Consider the following 15,207-nt stretch of genomic DNA (forward strand, 5'->3'; position numbering starts at 1 on the left):
CTCTTCTCGGGGATTATTTCAATATTCTCAGTATGCCCTCTCCATCAGCCGTAAACAGAAGTGAACGACATAGACAAGTGGGGACAGGCCAAGACATCAAAGTTCTCTCGGAGAGAACGTGGATGTGGATTCAATTCCTGAGTTGTTCTAAGTAGGGCTCTCACCAGATCTTACTTCTAAAAGCAAACAGCTAGAAAGTCGAATGGCCTGTTTGTGGAAGTAACTCGCCAATGAAAGAGTCAGGAGAGAAATTCAAGTAGGATTTGATGATCTGTCCCATTGTAATAGCCTCAGATTTCAACTTGTGGATGTCATTGTATGAAATCCTTTAAAGCAGCACTTTAAAGAATGAACACAGTACTGAAAATGCTCATTCATGAGCTATGTTTCTGTTTGTGTGTATATGCGTGTGATGTGCCTTAATCACCAGTAGTCCACCAGAATCTTGATTATCTTTCCAGAGACTAGCATTTTGAAGACTTCCTTGCAGCTTGGTGGGATCAAGTATGTCATTTTAACCAATAAAGGATGAACAAAAAAGGACATGTTTCTTTGGGGCTGAGACACTTGATAAAAGCCTTTTCCACTCACTAGCTACTTTGTATAAGCTGCCTGCAGGTGGGAGTCTCACCAAGCTGTAGGTCAACCAGGAAACAGCAGCCTTGACCTCATGACCAGCTGCAGAGCTTAGAAGCACGAGAGCTTAGTTTCCACTCCAAAGGCTCTAAGAGCCCGATCCGATAGGTAGCCATATCCCTACAGTTTCTTTCATTCTTTCTTCATTCCTTCCTTTCTTTCTAGATTTATTTTAGTTATATGAATATACTGTTGCCATCTTCAGTCACACCAGAAGAGGGCATCAGATCCCATTACAGATGGTTGTGAGCTACCATGTAGTTAATGGGAATTGAACTCAGGACCTCTGGAAGAGCAGTCAGTGCTCTTAACCACTGAGTCATCTCTCCAGCCCCTCACCTACAGTTTCAACAGCTTACATATTACAAACGGCGAGGAACTGGAAACAGCCTCCCTTTGTGATATTATCTTTTCTTCTTTCAGGAGAAAGTCTAGGATGACTTTGGAGTCAGGATCAGGTAATAAACAACTAAAGCCTATGTTAACTTGGACACCCTCCCTACTCCCCCTCCCCCCCATTCTAACTTAAAGCAAGCAATCAGTTTTAACCTTTGATTCTTCCCTGGAGTACAGAGAAGGTTATCCTATTGTAACAACCAGGTTAACACCTTTCTCTCTCTCTCTCTCTCTCTCTCTCTCTCTCTCTCTCTCTCTCTGTGTGTGTGTGTGTATGTGTGTATGTGTATGTGTGTGTGTGTCTGTCTGCCTGTCTGCCTTTGATAAAGTTTGTGTGTGTGTAGGTTTTTTCATGGAAAAGTTAGTAACAGGGGTTTGATTGAGGCTGTTAGAGCAAGTGAGCTGGTGAGAATACTATAGTAACCCAGTAAAATGTCTGACTTTACACCACAATAAGCAAGCTCAGGACTGCACACCCCAGTAAAGCAAGTTCAGGACCACATACCCAATAAATCAAGTTTAGAAGTACACACCCCAATAAGCTAGCCCAGGACTTCACTCCCCAGTAAGCTCAGGACTGTGGTGTAGACACCAGAGAGGAGAGAGGACTGAAGAAAGCTGACAATGCTCTTGTCTTAGATCTGAAGAGACAGCCGACTCCTAGAGCTGATGCTATGATTTTAGTCAAATTTCTCAAGTACATGCTCAGAGTGGCTTTCAGACTCTTCTGTTAATGAGAGAACATTTTCCAAGTTTTTATTGATCTGTTCTCTAGCTTCCTCTGTGGGGTCTTCGCTCCATTGACTTGAGGTATTTGAGAGCAAGAGTAGCTAAATTGACATTTTAGTTCTCCTTTTTCATGCCTGGAGCCCAGTCAGAGGTTCAGGACAGAAAGTGTCTACCTTCTCCTGACCACAATGGACCTACTTTCTTTGTAAATAGTTAAGAGATTGGTTGAGGATAAAGTCTGGATAGTGTTTTAGTATTTCCTTACAGGAAAGAGTCTACCTGCTAAGAGACTCTGAACAGCCTGCATATACATCAAGAGAAGTATGTGGACCAATCTCAGTACATCTCATATGCAAATGAAGGCACGGAATTGGACCAATCAGAGCGTATACCTCATGCAGAAATGGAGAGTTTGTATTTCATCAGTTAGTCTTGCCTTGTAGCAGTTACAATGGTCACTCCGCTGTGCCACCAGGGAGGTGATCTGCCTTTGGCCTAGGTTGACATGGTAGTAAGTTCATATCTAACCAACCTTGTGTTAGCAAAATGTCTGACTTAAACTATGTGAAACTGTCCTAGCTGACACTGCACCCAAGGAGCTGGTACAGAAACTGACCATTACGCGTCTTTCAAGGTATCCATAGAATGTTTAAAATGGCCGAAGTCCCTCTGTCCCGGGTAAACTAGGACATTTGAAATCTCTAACCTGACTTTTCTTTGCTCTTTCTTCTTTCAGAAGCTAAGCTAGTCATCGATGGAGGATCATGCCAGGCCGCCAGTGGACTAATACTGCTAGGCAGTGGATATGAGTCACAAGAGCTGAGGTTTGCGCTGGTTAATTGAAAGATATTTTATATATGCATCAAGCATCTGTCTGCCTACTCATTATATTGCCTTCATTTAAAAAAATTAATTTCCTTCACTTTGGATGTTTCCCTCAATCTATCTTCTGTGTATACATTATTTCCCAATAAAAGGCTCACAGAATCGAAAGAACCCAAAGTATTGTTACTGTAATCCCGGCCTTCGGAGTATAAAGCCCAACCAAGTAGGAACTGATACAATGACCTTAAGCCAGCAAGAAAGCAGTGATAGCAGACTGGTGTGGTAGCACATGCCGGCATCCCCAGCACTCTGAAGGTTGAGGAGGGAGGCTTGTATGCAAAGTGAGTTCAAGACCGGCTGACCCCAGCTATGTAGTGAGACACTGTCTGAACAAACAAGTCAAGAAGGAAATGCCTAGCTGAGCACTATAGGAGGTTGATGGCATAGACAGTTTACTTTAGAGGTGTGGTCCTGGGACGTGGACATTCTCCAGCAGATAGCCCATGAATATATGACCATCACAAATTGTTACAAATTGAACTTAGTGGGGACATGAAGGTGTGAAAGACTGTGTGTGTGTGTGTGTGTGTGTGTGTGTGTAGGATTCAGGAGTGCAGGGGAAGATGGAGACGAACATTTTCAAAATACATTAATACATTGTTTTATAAAATTCTCCAAAGATTAATACAAAGTATGCTTTAAAACATCTCTATGAGTTCCAGATAGGCAGATTTGTGGAACTGGTCCCAGGGAAGCCAAGGATAGATTGTAGGACCCTGTCTCAAACACAAACAGACCCAAACTGAGAAGAGCAAAGCAGACACTTACCCATCATCATGGTACAATTCCATTATGTGGCAAGAAGCATAGGGAGGGAGAAGTCCATTATAAACGTCTAGCGCCATCTGCAGGCCACTCACAGTAGTGTCGTGCTGCAGAGATTGAAAACAAGGAATTTTACTGTTTGCTTCCTGATTCAGATTTCCAGGCCTCAGCCTGATTCCTCCATCCTCTCAATGACGATGTGGAAAAGGGGAAAAAGTGAGCTTCTCTTGCGTGTCTGGGCATGTAGGTTTTCTCATCTATTGTTTTTGTTTAAAAGATGAAAGAAAAAGATATTCAGAGAGATTAGGCACCTTTCTTACTTTCCTAAGTAGAATAAATGTGAAGCCCATCTTCTTATTTTAAGTTCCATGCCTGTAGAGGGTCTCCCTGCTTCTGCATGATATATTGATTTTCAACACATTAAAAAGAAGTCTTGGACACCCTAAGTTACATTTCCCATGTATTTGCAACATCTTTGATTTTAAAGTCAAAGAAGAGTATTCGAGACCGGGGATGTTTAGGGAGGCTAAAGATGTAAGGAAGTGGAGAGCGTAAGACTTTAAAAAGTGAAGGATGAATGCAATGGTTATTTACCTTAGGGTGGGTTTTAGTCTTTTGGCATGGATGGGCTTCTGTAACCTGTGCCTTCCATTTCTACAAAATGGGAGAACACTTGAACTGTCTGGGGCTGGGGCTATACCTCGGTTGGTACAGTGCACAAATCCCTGGGTTCAGTCCCGGTACTGGGGAAGGGGACACACATGCACGCACGCACACACACACACACACACACACACACACACACACACACACACATTGCATACATCTGGGTGCCTAAGCTGTTAGAACCAGTCCAGTGAGACAAGAGGACACATGGCTGAGATGTGGTAGAAGCTACATAAGTTAGGCCTGGAACCCCATTCAGAAACTTTACACAGCTGACATTGTCTAATCTCAGGCCTACCTCTCTCTCAGAAGCACTTCCTCATCTTCCTGTGTGGGCTATTTCTCCAGTCATTTCCTTCCAGAGTCCCTGATGGGGATACCTTCCCCATGTCTTCAGCACCTTTCACATAACCCATCTAACCCTTCCCTCTCCTCTTACCACCCTAGTTTTGTGCTGCACCCCCATTTCCCCCTCAGCATGCACAATCTTCTATACCAACAGATCTTGTCCTCAGCTTCCAGTCACCACTGGAGGGTACACTTCCAGAGTGCTGCCCCCATTCTACCTCCCCGGATCAGTGTTCCCCGGTGAGTGACTTTCTGTAGCTGTTCACACATTACTACGACGGGCATAGCATGTAGGACAAGATGGCCCTTAAGAGCCTTCTAACTCAAACGTCTGCATTGTTTGAAGGCTGCCTAACAGAACAGTGATGCTAAGAGGGCGCCGTGTCTGAGCTGTCCAGCCCAACAGACGCTGGCTGCAAGAACTCTATAAATGTGGACAGTGCAATTGAGGTCGTTAAGCTTTCTTTTCTTCTTCCTTTCCTTAATTCCTCCCCCTCTCTCCCTCCCTCCCTCTATATCTCTCCCTCCTCCTTCCCCCCTCTCTCTGTCTTTCTGTTTTAAACAGGGTGTCAGTATACAGCCCAGACAAGCTTGGAACTCTCTGTCAGTGATTCTCTACTTTCCTAACAGTACAACCCTTTATTACAGTTCCTCGTGTTGTTTTGACCCCACAATAACAAACTTATTTCATTACTATTTCATAGCCATAACTTTGCTGTTATTAATTGTAATGTAAATATAGGATATGCAGGATGTATGATGTGCAGCCCCCCACCCCCCGCAGAAAGACCGTTCATCCCCAAAGGGATCTCGACCCACAGGTTAAGAAATGCTGCCCTGTGGGGTTCAGATTTGCCTTGGGCTCAGCAATCTTCCTGTCTCAGCCTTCCAGGTAAATGCTGAAATTACAGGCAGGAATTGCCACATTCAGCCTGACACTTTGTTCCATGTAATTATAATCAATTTTGGTTTAAACAGTTGCATGTAGCTACAAAGCTCTATAGCATGTAGACGAGTTATTTGTTATCTTTTAATTTGATACCAGAGTCTCGACAAAAAACGTTCCCAGCTGTTCACTGTTCTGGAAGTTCTTCTCACAAGCCCTGCGTACCAGTGAGGAAGTGCCTACTATCCCTGTGTACCAGTGAGGAAGCACTTGCTATCCCCTTCTCTTATGATTCTGTTTAATTCAGAATGCCTGGCATCTCTTTCCCATGCCCTGCAGCAGAAGGATGGCTGCCTCTTTGGAAATGCAAAACCACTTGCTACTAGTGGATTTCCTGTTCCGTCACCTGGTATGTGTGACTGTCTTGCTGACGGTATTACTATTACGCGATGTAAATTCCTCAAGGGCAGAACAATGTATTTAATTCTAGATGCTTTGTGATGGAGGCACCAAGACACACTAGCACATGTATGTCTATGCTAACTGCACACAGAGATACTTACTGCAGAATACATGACCAGCTTTCTGAACTTCTGTGGCTGAGTTGCAAGCTTCATGTTCTTGAGGATTTCATTGACCAGGACACCTTGAAGAAGACAAGATCAACAACAAAGCTGAATCAAACATACAGTGCTCTGTGGGCTTCTTGCCTAATCACAGTTGACAGTTCGGTTTTGAGTTCACAGACTAAGCAAAGACTTAATCTTGGTTCATAATCTGCCCCCTATCAAGCAGTGTGACTTAGGTCTTATGGAAGCTGAAGCTCAGAGGCAGGCGTTTACACAGTTTGCAGAGGAGAAGCTGAGTGGGCCCCGCCCTCTCCTATCCTTCATTAAAGCCCAAGTTAGGAGGCTGATACTCTTGGATGTTTCTATGCTTTTCGGATTATAGATAGTCTGTTGTTAGCCAACGATCTTTTTCAAAGAGATGATGGCATGACAAATATTTGAATCTTCACCTTTGGCTTCTACTCACTGGTAGTCAGACCTGTGGGAGGCCATGGGAGAAAGCAACTCTCCATATATACAGATCATGGTCTGTCTCCTGTGGACCATTTCTTTAGCTTAGCCAGGGTGTGTGGAGATAGGGAGGAAGGGAAGGAAGCAGGGAGAGAGGGAGAAAGAGAGAGAGACAGAGACACTGACATGGGGTCAGCTAGCATTGTTAGATTTCACATAACACTTCTGTATGCCATGTACAGAGTTGATCTTCATTTCCTTTATATCCCAAATCTGGACCCTTCTCCTGAGGTATTGAGGAAAGTAGACAAAAAACTGCCATCAGCAGTTTGTCCATAGACAGTGAAAGCTAGGGATGGGGTAGAGGGTAGACACCCAGCATTGCCAGAGTCTATTTTGAAGACATACTGCCTCAGAGACCCACCCCCTCCCTCCCCTCCCAACCTTCTCTTTTGAGGCGTCTCAAGAGAGTTGAGTCCTTGAAGACCTGTTGGTTTATGTGCTCTGGCTCAGGAGTGGGTCGTGGTGATGTCTATTTTTGGTAATGAGCAAAACTGAAGGCTCTGGCAGTAATTCCACAGTCTGTAGGACTTCCAGGAATGCATGTCAAGCAGTTATAACAGGCCAGGAACCATGCTAAACAAACCAGTTCAGTCCCTGGTCCTCAAAAGGCTCATGAAGTAGTTACACTTAGGCATGTGGTGATCTCTTCTCTTTGTGGATGCTGGAATTTCCTGGCTGTGAGTGGAAGAAGCTGAATGCTGACCCCTGACCCCTGGAGGGCTGTCCCATACTTAGGGGGACGTCATATTGTTCTTCAAGGCTCATCAATCCTAAACTCAATTGCTAAGTTTCTGAGAATCATGAAAACTACCTTCAAGGAGCCTTTGGCCCTCTGTCAACAGGGGCCTTTGTGGCAGGCTGTAGGCCTGGCAAGAAAAATGGTACCCCCTTTTAGTTTTGGGAAAGTTCTTCTCTTGTTCTGACTACTGTTAAGTACCCTTAGGCCCTGGAATTCTAATATACTGATGTTTATGCGTGGGAATGAGACTAGGCAAGACTTAGCAACATGCCCAACATTGGGTAGTTTGTGAACAGAGAGGCTGGGCTTTGAAGCCAGGGTAGCATGATTCTCACTTCTAGGTTCCTTGTGTCCCTTCTCTTCCAAATCAATAAAATCAGACAAAACATCACAGATTAGGAGACATAAACTCTACTTCTTAGACTCCAGATCTACATACAGCAAAGATTAGCAACCCCCCCAACCCCCCATACAAGGCAAGATAGTAAATACTTTAGATTTTATGAGGCATAGGTCTGTTGCCACTGCTCCGTTTTATAGTGGCACCAGGGACACAGCCATAGGCAAAACAGAGTATGACTGTGGCTGTTTCAATAAAACCTTATTAGGACCCCCTTTGTAGCCATTGCTGGAACATCAATCCCTTTGTGACTCCTGACTCCCCTGTGTCTTCTCCATTCAGAGGAATGCTGACTTCTGTCTCTCCAAAGGGCTAGGCACAAGTACCGGGTTCCATCTTTGCCCGCCAGAAAGGATGATGATGTTCAGTTTGTACCTTTTTATGGCAATAAAGGTCAGGTGATTGGCAGGTTTTCAGGGAGGAATGGGTGTGGTGCCCGGCACTTATGAAGAGGCTAAAACTGAACAAAGGTCTGAAACAGTCCTGGAAACAGAAAGCCAGATCTTGCCAAGTAGGAGTAGAAGTGGGAAAGCACCAGGAAGAAGCAGTGGGGTAAACCCAGGGCTAGAGTAACAGTGTAGACAGCCTTCACCAAAAGCTAGGTGAATGGAACGTAACGGGAACTGATTTACAAAACCAGGCACAGGGCCAAGTTCATCTCCTAGGCAGCTTTTTACCAGTTCCTCACCTATGGCAAGAATAGACAAATGTTCCTGAACTACACTTGGGGGTTTGGGAGGTACACATGGGTACATCTTACTAGACACTGTCATCCACAAGACCAAATACAAAAGAAAAGTCTCAGCAAAGGTGAGATGACACAGGTCACCACCCAGGTGTTCTGGTACTGCTGTGTCACGGAGGCAATGGATGCTTTCTACTTACGGCTGTGTCTAGCTGCCTTATCATTCAGTCACCATGCAGTTGACAAGCCCCACCCCTCCTCCCCTAACAGGATTGTAACAACAGGCTGAGAGAATGTTTTGTAAAACACTATGCAGGAAGCTGAACAGCTGTGGCACAGGCCTTTAATCCCAGCATTCAGGAGACAGAGGCACCCATATCTCTGTGAGTTCAAGGGCAGCCTGGTCTACATAGACTTCAACGCTATCCAGAAATGCACAGTGAGAGCCTACCTCAAAACAATAATGACCACAACTAAAGCAACAGAAAACCCATACAGGAAACAAGTTTTCTAGCTAATCAAGGGCAATGAATTTGTCCCAGAAAACAGGTCAGGTGTGTTCACATAAATGCCTGCCTTTATAATCCAAGACCAGGCATCATGGAGAAGGACTATTCTGTTCAGAATCTAGTTTAATCCTCTCTTCAAATGGAGAATTAATACCCCCAGAGAGGAAGTGCCCTCCCTCTGAAATCCTCTAGGAGCCTAAGGGGGATGAAGTGGGAAAGAATAAAACACTAAGATGAACCCCACTTCTGTTCCTAGAAAGAAATCTGTGCAAATCAGCGTTAGATTTCTGTCTGATGTAAAGCACATTGGAATTTAATTAGAATGTAGACTTTCATTCCACAGGTCCTGGATGGGGCCTGAGAGTCTCCTAACCACAGGGGGTGTAATGATGCTTCAGCCTATACTCTGAACAGTGCACCCCTGAATCCATTGCTGATGTAGTCGTGGTCTGAGTCTAGGAGTCTACCTTCACTTTATGATGGGGCTTGGAACTGAAGCATACTATTGGTGTCTGCTGGATCAGAAATGAAGCCTGCCACTTGTGTGGCCAGCAAGGTCCTCTGCATCCCTTACTGTGAAGCACGGAGCCTCTTCCCTGTTTCTCCTCCCGGTCTGTACCCTACTCCTTACACTTCTCAGCACACCGGTTTCCATCTAAGACCCCTCTCTGGTGTGAAGCACTGCCTCCCTCGAAGGCCGGAGCTTGCTGCTTTGGCTGTCAGTGTGGACAAAAGACTTGAATACTTCCTTTAGCTCTGCCTCTGTACCGTGCAATGGGGACTTCTTCCACAGCAGCCAAGTGACACCCTCAAATCATCGGTGGCTGTTGTCCTAAGCCATCAGCCCCAACCTACTTTATTCATCTTATTCAAGTTTACTCTGGACCCTCCTGATTACACGCCTCTGATGCTGTTCTCCTGGCCAGTTTTCTAGCTGCTGTTGCCTCCTCTTCTGGTGGATGATTTGAGTGCTTTATCTAGTGATCCAGTTCCTGTGTGGGTATCCTCCCAGCCTGGTCTGGTTCCCAGAGCACTTTGCCTCTGCATTTTCTCTAAGGGACTTGTCTTGATTCAGTAGTGAACATCTACTAGTGGCCAAATACCTGATAGAATTATACCACAGTCCTCAAAACATTTAGAACACGCCAGCCTGAGAGATCTTCTCCACTGTGTCAGCAGTTAACACCGCTGGACTTGCTTGCCCTCAATGCTAATGACTACGTTAACCACATCAGAAGCTGACTCTCCCTAATTTGTATCTTGGCCTGCTTACATCAGCATCCTTGTGGGTCCCGTATCCACCTATCTGGGTCTTCTTCTTCTACTCCCCTATCCTGATTTTAAGGGCACAGCACCCTCCCTTACTGGCTTTGCCTTCATAATGGAAGGGTGAAGTGGGGTCACTGCTCAATGTCTCGATGCCTTTCAATGCCAGCGGAAGTCATATAAACTTGTCGATTGCAATACTTGTCAACTGTTGGCAAAACATATCCAGCTTTTGCCAAACTTCACCCTTGTACTTCATCTTCTCAGATACCAGACACACTCCACTCTCCTGGAACCCGGACTCAGGTCCTTAATTATCTCGTCTGGAAGAAATGGGAAAAGACCATTTGTCTTCAGCCCCAAACTTGCATTTCCAGTAGTAAAACGTACACCCAGAGTGGGTGATGTCAACGCAATGTTGACGGACAGTGTTAGGGTGTTAGGTACCCGGGGCTGTTTGTTCCAAGTCTCTTAAGCATACATTCATTTTCATAGTCAGTGTCCCCTGCACAATGTTCATATCATATCCACTCTGCAGAAGGAAAACTGTAAGATGATAAGTGACCTAGGTAAAGCCAATCAGTGGGTGGGTGACGGGACTAGAGCTCAGACCCAGATTGTCCAACCCCAAACCCAACGTTCTTTTCTTTTTTTTTTTAAATACTCACCCCCCTGGAGTCTAGATTTCTCTTTCTGCTTATGAATTCCATAAAGAGATAGCAGAGACAATTCTGATAACTCTTTCAACTTTGTCATGGCGTCTTCCGTGGCCCAGGAGGGCAAAGTGAAATTGTGAACACTCTGCAGAAGAGGGAACAGAGGAAAATGTGTACGTGTGGTTGTGAGTTATGACTTCCTTTGTTGACCTCCATTTCCCCTTTCATCCTACAAGTAGAACCAGTAGGCCAGGCAGCCTCAACCAAGGAACGACCCCCTTCAAATTGGATTGGCCTTAGGTAGGTAGGTCTATGGGGCATTTTCTTAATTGGGAATTGATACAAGAGGAGTCAGCCCACTGTGGGCAACACCACCCTAGCAAGTGGTCTTGGGTTGTATAAGAAAGCTGGCTAAGTGCGAGTCGGAGGGAGAAAGGCAGGAAGCTGCTTTCCTCTGTGGTCTGTCTCTAAGACAAAGGCAAAAAAGGAATATAGAGTCAGATGCTGCATCCTAAATGTCAGAAGGACTGGCTTAAGGGGCCAGTTATAAAAGTCCACATTTCTGGAATTTTCACAAGTATACTAAAAGCTTCTAGTTCGCTGGTTGGGAGAGCATCTGTTCCCCATGCACAGACAGTAGTAGTAAATGTTTGCTAATTATGTGGTGGAGCTGCAAGCAATAAAGATACAGACCTTGTGCAGATGTTTATCATCTATTAGGAAGAGTTGTTAGGGTTTCTTTGGTTTCAAAAGTTGGAGAATGGGAAGGAGGAGAAGGAAGAAGAAGAAGGGGAAGAAGAAGAAAGAGAGAGAGATTGGGGAGAGCAAGGGAGAGAAGAGGTTATAAGAAGAGCAGAGAGAAGTAAAGAAATGCAAAAGGAAGATTCGGGGAATGTGACAATGACCCCAGGTAACATGGCCTCATCACAGAATAGCTCAGGTCGAACAATATGAAGTCCCTGGGGTGTGACTCAGTGTGGAGTTTGCAGGTATCGTGGCCCTGCCCTGGCCTTAATCTCTAGGCCAAGCAAATGAACAAATAGAAAACTATAGTGAAGAAGGAGAAGAAACAGGAAGGAAGAAGGGGAGGAGGGGGAGGAGGAAGAAGAGGAGGAGAGGAAGCAGCAGCTGCCGAGAATAAAACGAGGAGCCTTAAAATACTAAAGATAAAGAGAAATGATGGGAGAATGCGTGGTTGGGTCACCTGACTGTCACAGAGATGGACAGATAGTGTCATCTCTCATGGAGACAGATGTAGGGAGGTAATTCCTGCCCCATACATTCACGGTGGCCTCCATGTCAGAAGTGGGTATGAGGTATGCAGTGGTCAGAACTTTGCTCCAAGATACAGGAATAAAAATTACTCCATCTGGCCAGAAGATGGAGCTCGGTGGATGAAGAGCATCGCATGGTGGAGTAACTAGTGTTTAATCCAGTTAGGAGTATGATTTCAGTTGCACTCACAGGGGAGTTCTTTCCTCGGAAGCCACGTCCGATAGCCTGGCTTACACTTGTCTGGATTATTTTAATACCCAGAAAGCTGGCAAATTTCCTCTGCCATATATAACATATATATAATAACTATTTTCCCCATTAAAAACCAACGACAGGAACCTGGCACCCCAGTGTGACTGCAGAGTAAGTGACTGGAAATGTTTTGAAGCAAAGCAATTCTGTTTGCAGTTTCCTAAAGGGCAAACACACACGTAATGGGAAAAGAGAAATACCGGTTTTCAAGTTTGTACGTGGAAATTTAGAGCTATGCTGCACTATCAAAGGTCATCTAAGCAGCACATTTTTTTTTTCTTTTAGAAAGAGAAAGAAATGCATTTACCAGATTGAATATATGTATCAAATCACAACACCAGATTGCAAATGAATCTTTGATAAGTTCTTTTACCTCGCAATATAAAGGGTCGTAAATCTTACTCCAGATTTCAAAGAGATCCTCCTGGTCATCGAATCCTGACAGCGATCGCAAGGTGTCCATGAAGCCCTGCAACACAGATCATTGTGACTGAGGAATTTGACGTGAGCTTATTTCTCATCGTACGTTAGAGTTGCAGACACAGGCTGGGTTACGGCCACGTGTTCCTGGTTTGGGTTGGCGGCTGACCGAAGCACTCTGCCTGGGACTCTTAGAAGTGGGTAAGTATAACATATGCAAAGGAATGTCCCGGAGCAAGAAGAGAAAGGCTAGGCAAAGCATCCGGGAGTCTCTGGTGATGAGATTGAGCTCTGGACGGAGTGCAAGCGTTTCACTCACTGGAAGGTTCCATGTTATCCTCACATGACTTTGTTGGACTGTGAGGTTGTCAGCTGTTTCTAGGAAGTCAGTTTAATGGATGAAATTTCCAAAAGACTATCCTTTATCAATGTTAACCTCAATAGTCTTCCATCAAATAAACAGAAATAATTGTTAAAAACATATCCCATTGCTGTGGCTGGAAAGATAGCTTGGTTTCTAGCACCTATGTAAAAAGCCACACTTGGTGGGCATGAGCTAGCTTATAACCACAGCATTGAGGGGGTGGAGACTGAGGATCCCTGGGGGTTTCTAACCAGCCTGTGTAGGCAAAGGGTGAGCCCCAGTTTCCAGTGAGAGACGCTGTTTCAGAAAACAAAGTGGATGGCCCTGAGGACTCACACTTGAGCGTGACTCTGGGCTCTACATATAAGTGTACACACATGGGCATAGAAGAACACACATGCATTATGCAGCACACTTATACAAACACACAGATGCTCTCTCTTTCTCTCTCTCACACACAGGCATAGAACATATATGTCTGCACATGCGCTCACACACCTACCCCCTAGATATAAAAGAGGGTTCCTATTCTTCCTGCCTCAAACACAAAACTCCAGAGTGCATGATTTCTCAGAGGAACTCTGTCAAGCTCTGCTAGGGCAAATTATTCTAATGCTATTTTAATGGCTCTGGACCACTAAAGAGAGAGAGAGAACTTTCAAAGTGTTTAATGTGTTAGTTCTGATACCAATGCTAACAGAGACTGCCCAGAAAATAAAACGAGTTCAACGTCACTTGAAAATATCAACTCAAAGCACATAACATTAGCAAGCATTACAATTTCACATGAAAGGAGAAAGGCTTGATTTGAGAAATTTAAAGATAGTTCGATTCTAGGAAATCTCAGCACAGTTAATATAGTCATTGATCCAAATGGGGTGATGATCACATTGAAAAATCTTTAGAAAAATTAAGAAATTAATTTATTAAAACACTCATGATATCAGAGAAGACAAATACATTTTGTTTAGTTTTAGTTTTGAGACAGGCTGGTCATGTTTACCCTGGCTTACCTAGAATTCTCTGGGTAGTCGAGGCTAGCCTGAAACATACGGGTTTTCTTCCTGCCTCTGCCTCCTATGAGCTGAGATTATAGATGTGTTATTACCATGTTGAGGGATTGGATAAACTTAATAATAATAATAATAAACTGCTATATTTTGACTCAAAAGTTAGTGCACTTAATGGTAGAAAACAAATAAATAGAAATTAAAAATAAGACAAGTGGTGTCCAGTACAGCCCTGCTGTGTAACATTGTGCTGTAAATACTGGCCGTTACAAGCAGGTTGAGAGAAACAACCAGAGAGGCAGATACTGGAAAACTAGAGATAAACCATTGCTATGTACAGCTATTGTAAACTGGAACCAAACGTATAAAGATGGGCTGGAGAGATGATAATTAGTGATTAAGAACACTTGTTGCTCTTACAGAGGACCCATCTTTAGTTCTCAGCATCCACACGGTTGTTTACAATCATCAGTAACCCTAGTTCCAAGGAAGTGGATGTCTCTCTGACCTCTGTGGGCAGCAGGCATGCATGTGGTACACGTTCATATACGTAGGCAAAACAGTCATACACATAAAACTAAAAAATCTCTTTTAATATATTTAAAAAATTTTAAATTATGCAAAAACACATGGCAAGAGACTAAAATGATCTTTAAGAGAGGTACAAAGATACTATATTAAAAAAAAAAGTTCCACATTAAATGGTTATAAATCCTCCCGAATTTAACATAAATTTAGTATTATCTCAATAAAACCACTAAAAAACTTAATATTTTTGAAATTGGGAGAACACAGATATTTGGTACAGAGTAAATCTCTTTTCCAGTCTATGATTCTCCAACATCCTTGGCTTCCCTTTTCCCTTTAATGTATGTTATTATATTGTACTGGATGATTCTACCGTTTAAAAAGAAGCTAAAAGTACACACATGAAAATTCAGAAAAGGGAGGAGCTGTGTGTGGAGGTGTGTGCCTTTAATCGTGGCACTTGGGAGGCAGAGGCAGGCAGATCTGTGAGTCTGAGGCCAGCCTGGTCTGTGTAATGAATTCAAGACAGTCACCCTATGTGGAAAGATCCTGTTTCAGAAAAAAAGGAAGAAAAGTAAAACCAAACAAACGGACAACAGAGGGATGACAGGTGACTTTAGCTCTAAGACAGTTCCTTTGGTTCTAATAAACCATGGTCCGGTTGATCGGAATAAGAAATAAAACTTAAGTTCTTGAACCAGCCTCCACCC

General features: G+C 43.9%; 1 protein-coding gene across 1 annotated transcript in view; it reads right to left on the reverse strand.

Annotated features, from left to right (window-relative positions):
• ACP3 (acid phosphatase 3) overlaps positions 1–15,207 on the reverse strand; it is a gene marked incomplete at both ends in the record, with an annotated part of 40,055 nt that overhangs the window by 9,399 nt on the left and 15,449 nt on the right. The window contains 4 exons of the mRNA XM_080934099.1: positions 3,415–3,518; positions 5,875–5,957; positions 10,661–10,793; positions 12,549–12,644. Of these exons, the coding sequence (XP_080790225.1) occupies positions 3,415–3,518; positions 5,875–5,957; positions 10,661–10,793; positions 12,549–12,644 (416 nt within the window). The remainder of the gene's footprint in view (positions 1–3,414; positions 3,519–5,874; positions 5,958–10,660; positions 10,794–12,548; positions 12,645–15,207) is intronic.

This window comes from Micromys minutus, assembly GCF_963924665.1.
Source record: "Micromys minutus genome assembly, chromosome: 21".
NCBI classification, from domain to species: domain Eukaryota; kingdom Metazoa; phylum Chordata; class Mammalia; order Rodentia; family Muridae; genus Micromys; species Micromys minutus.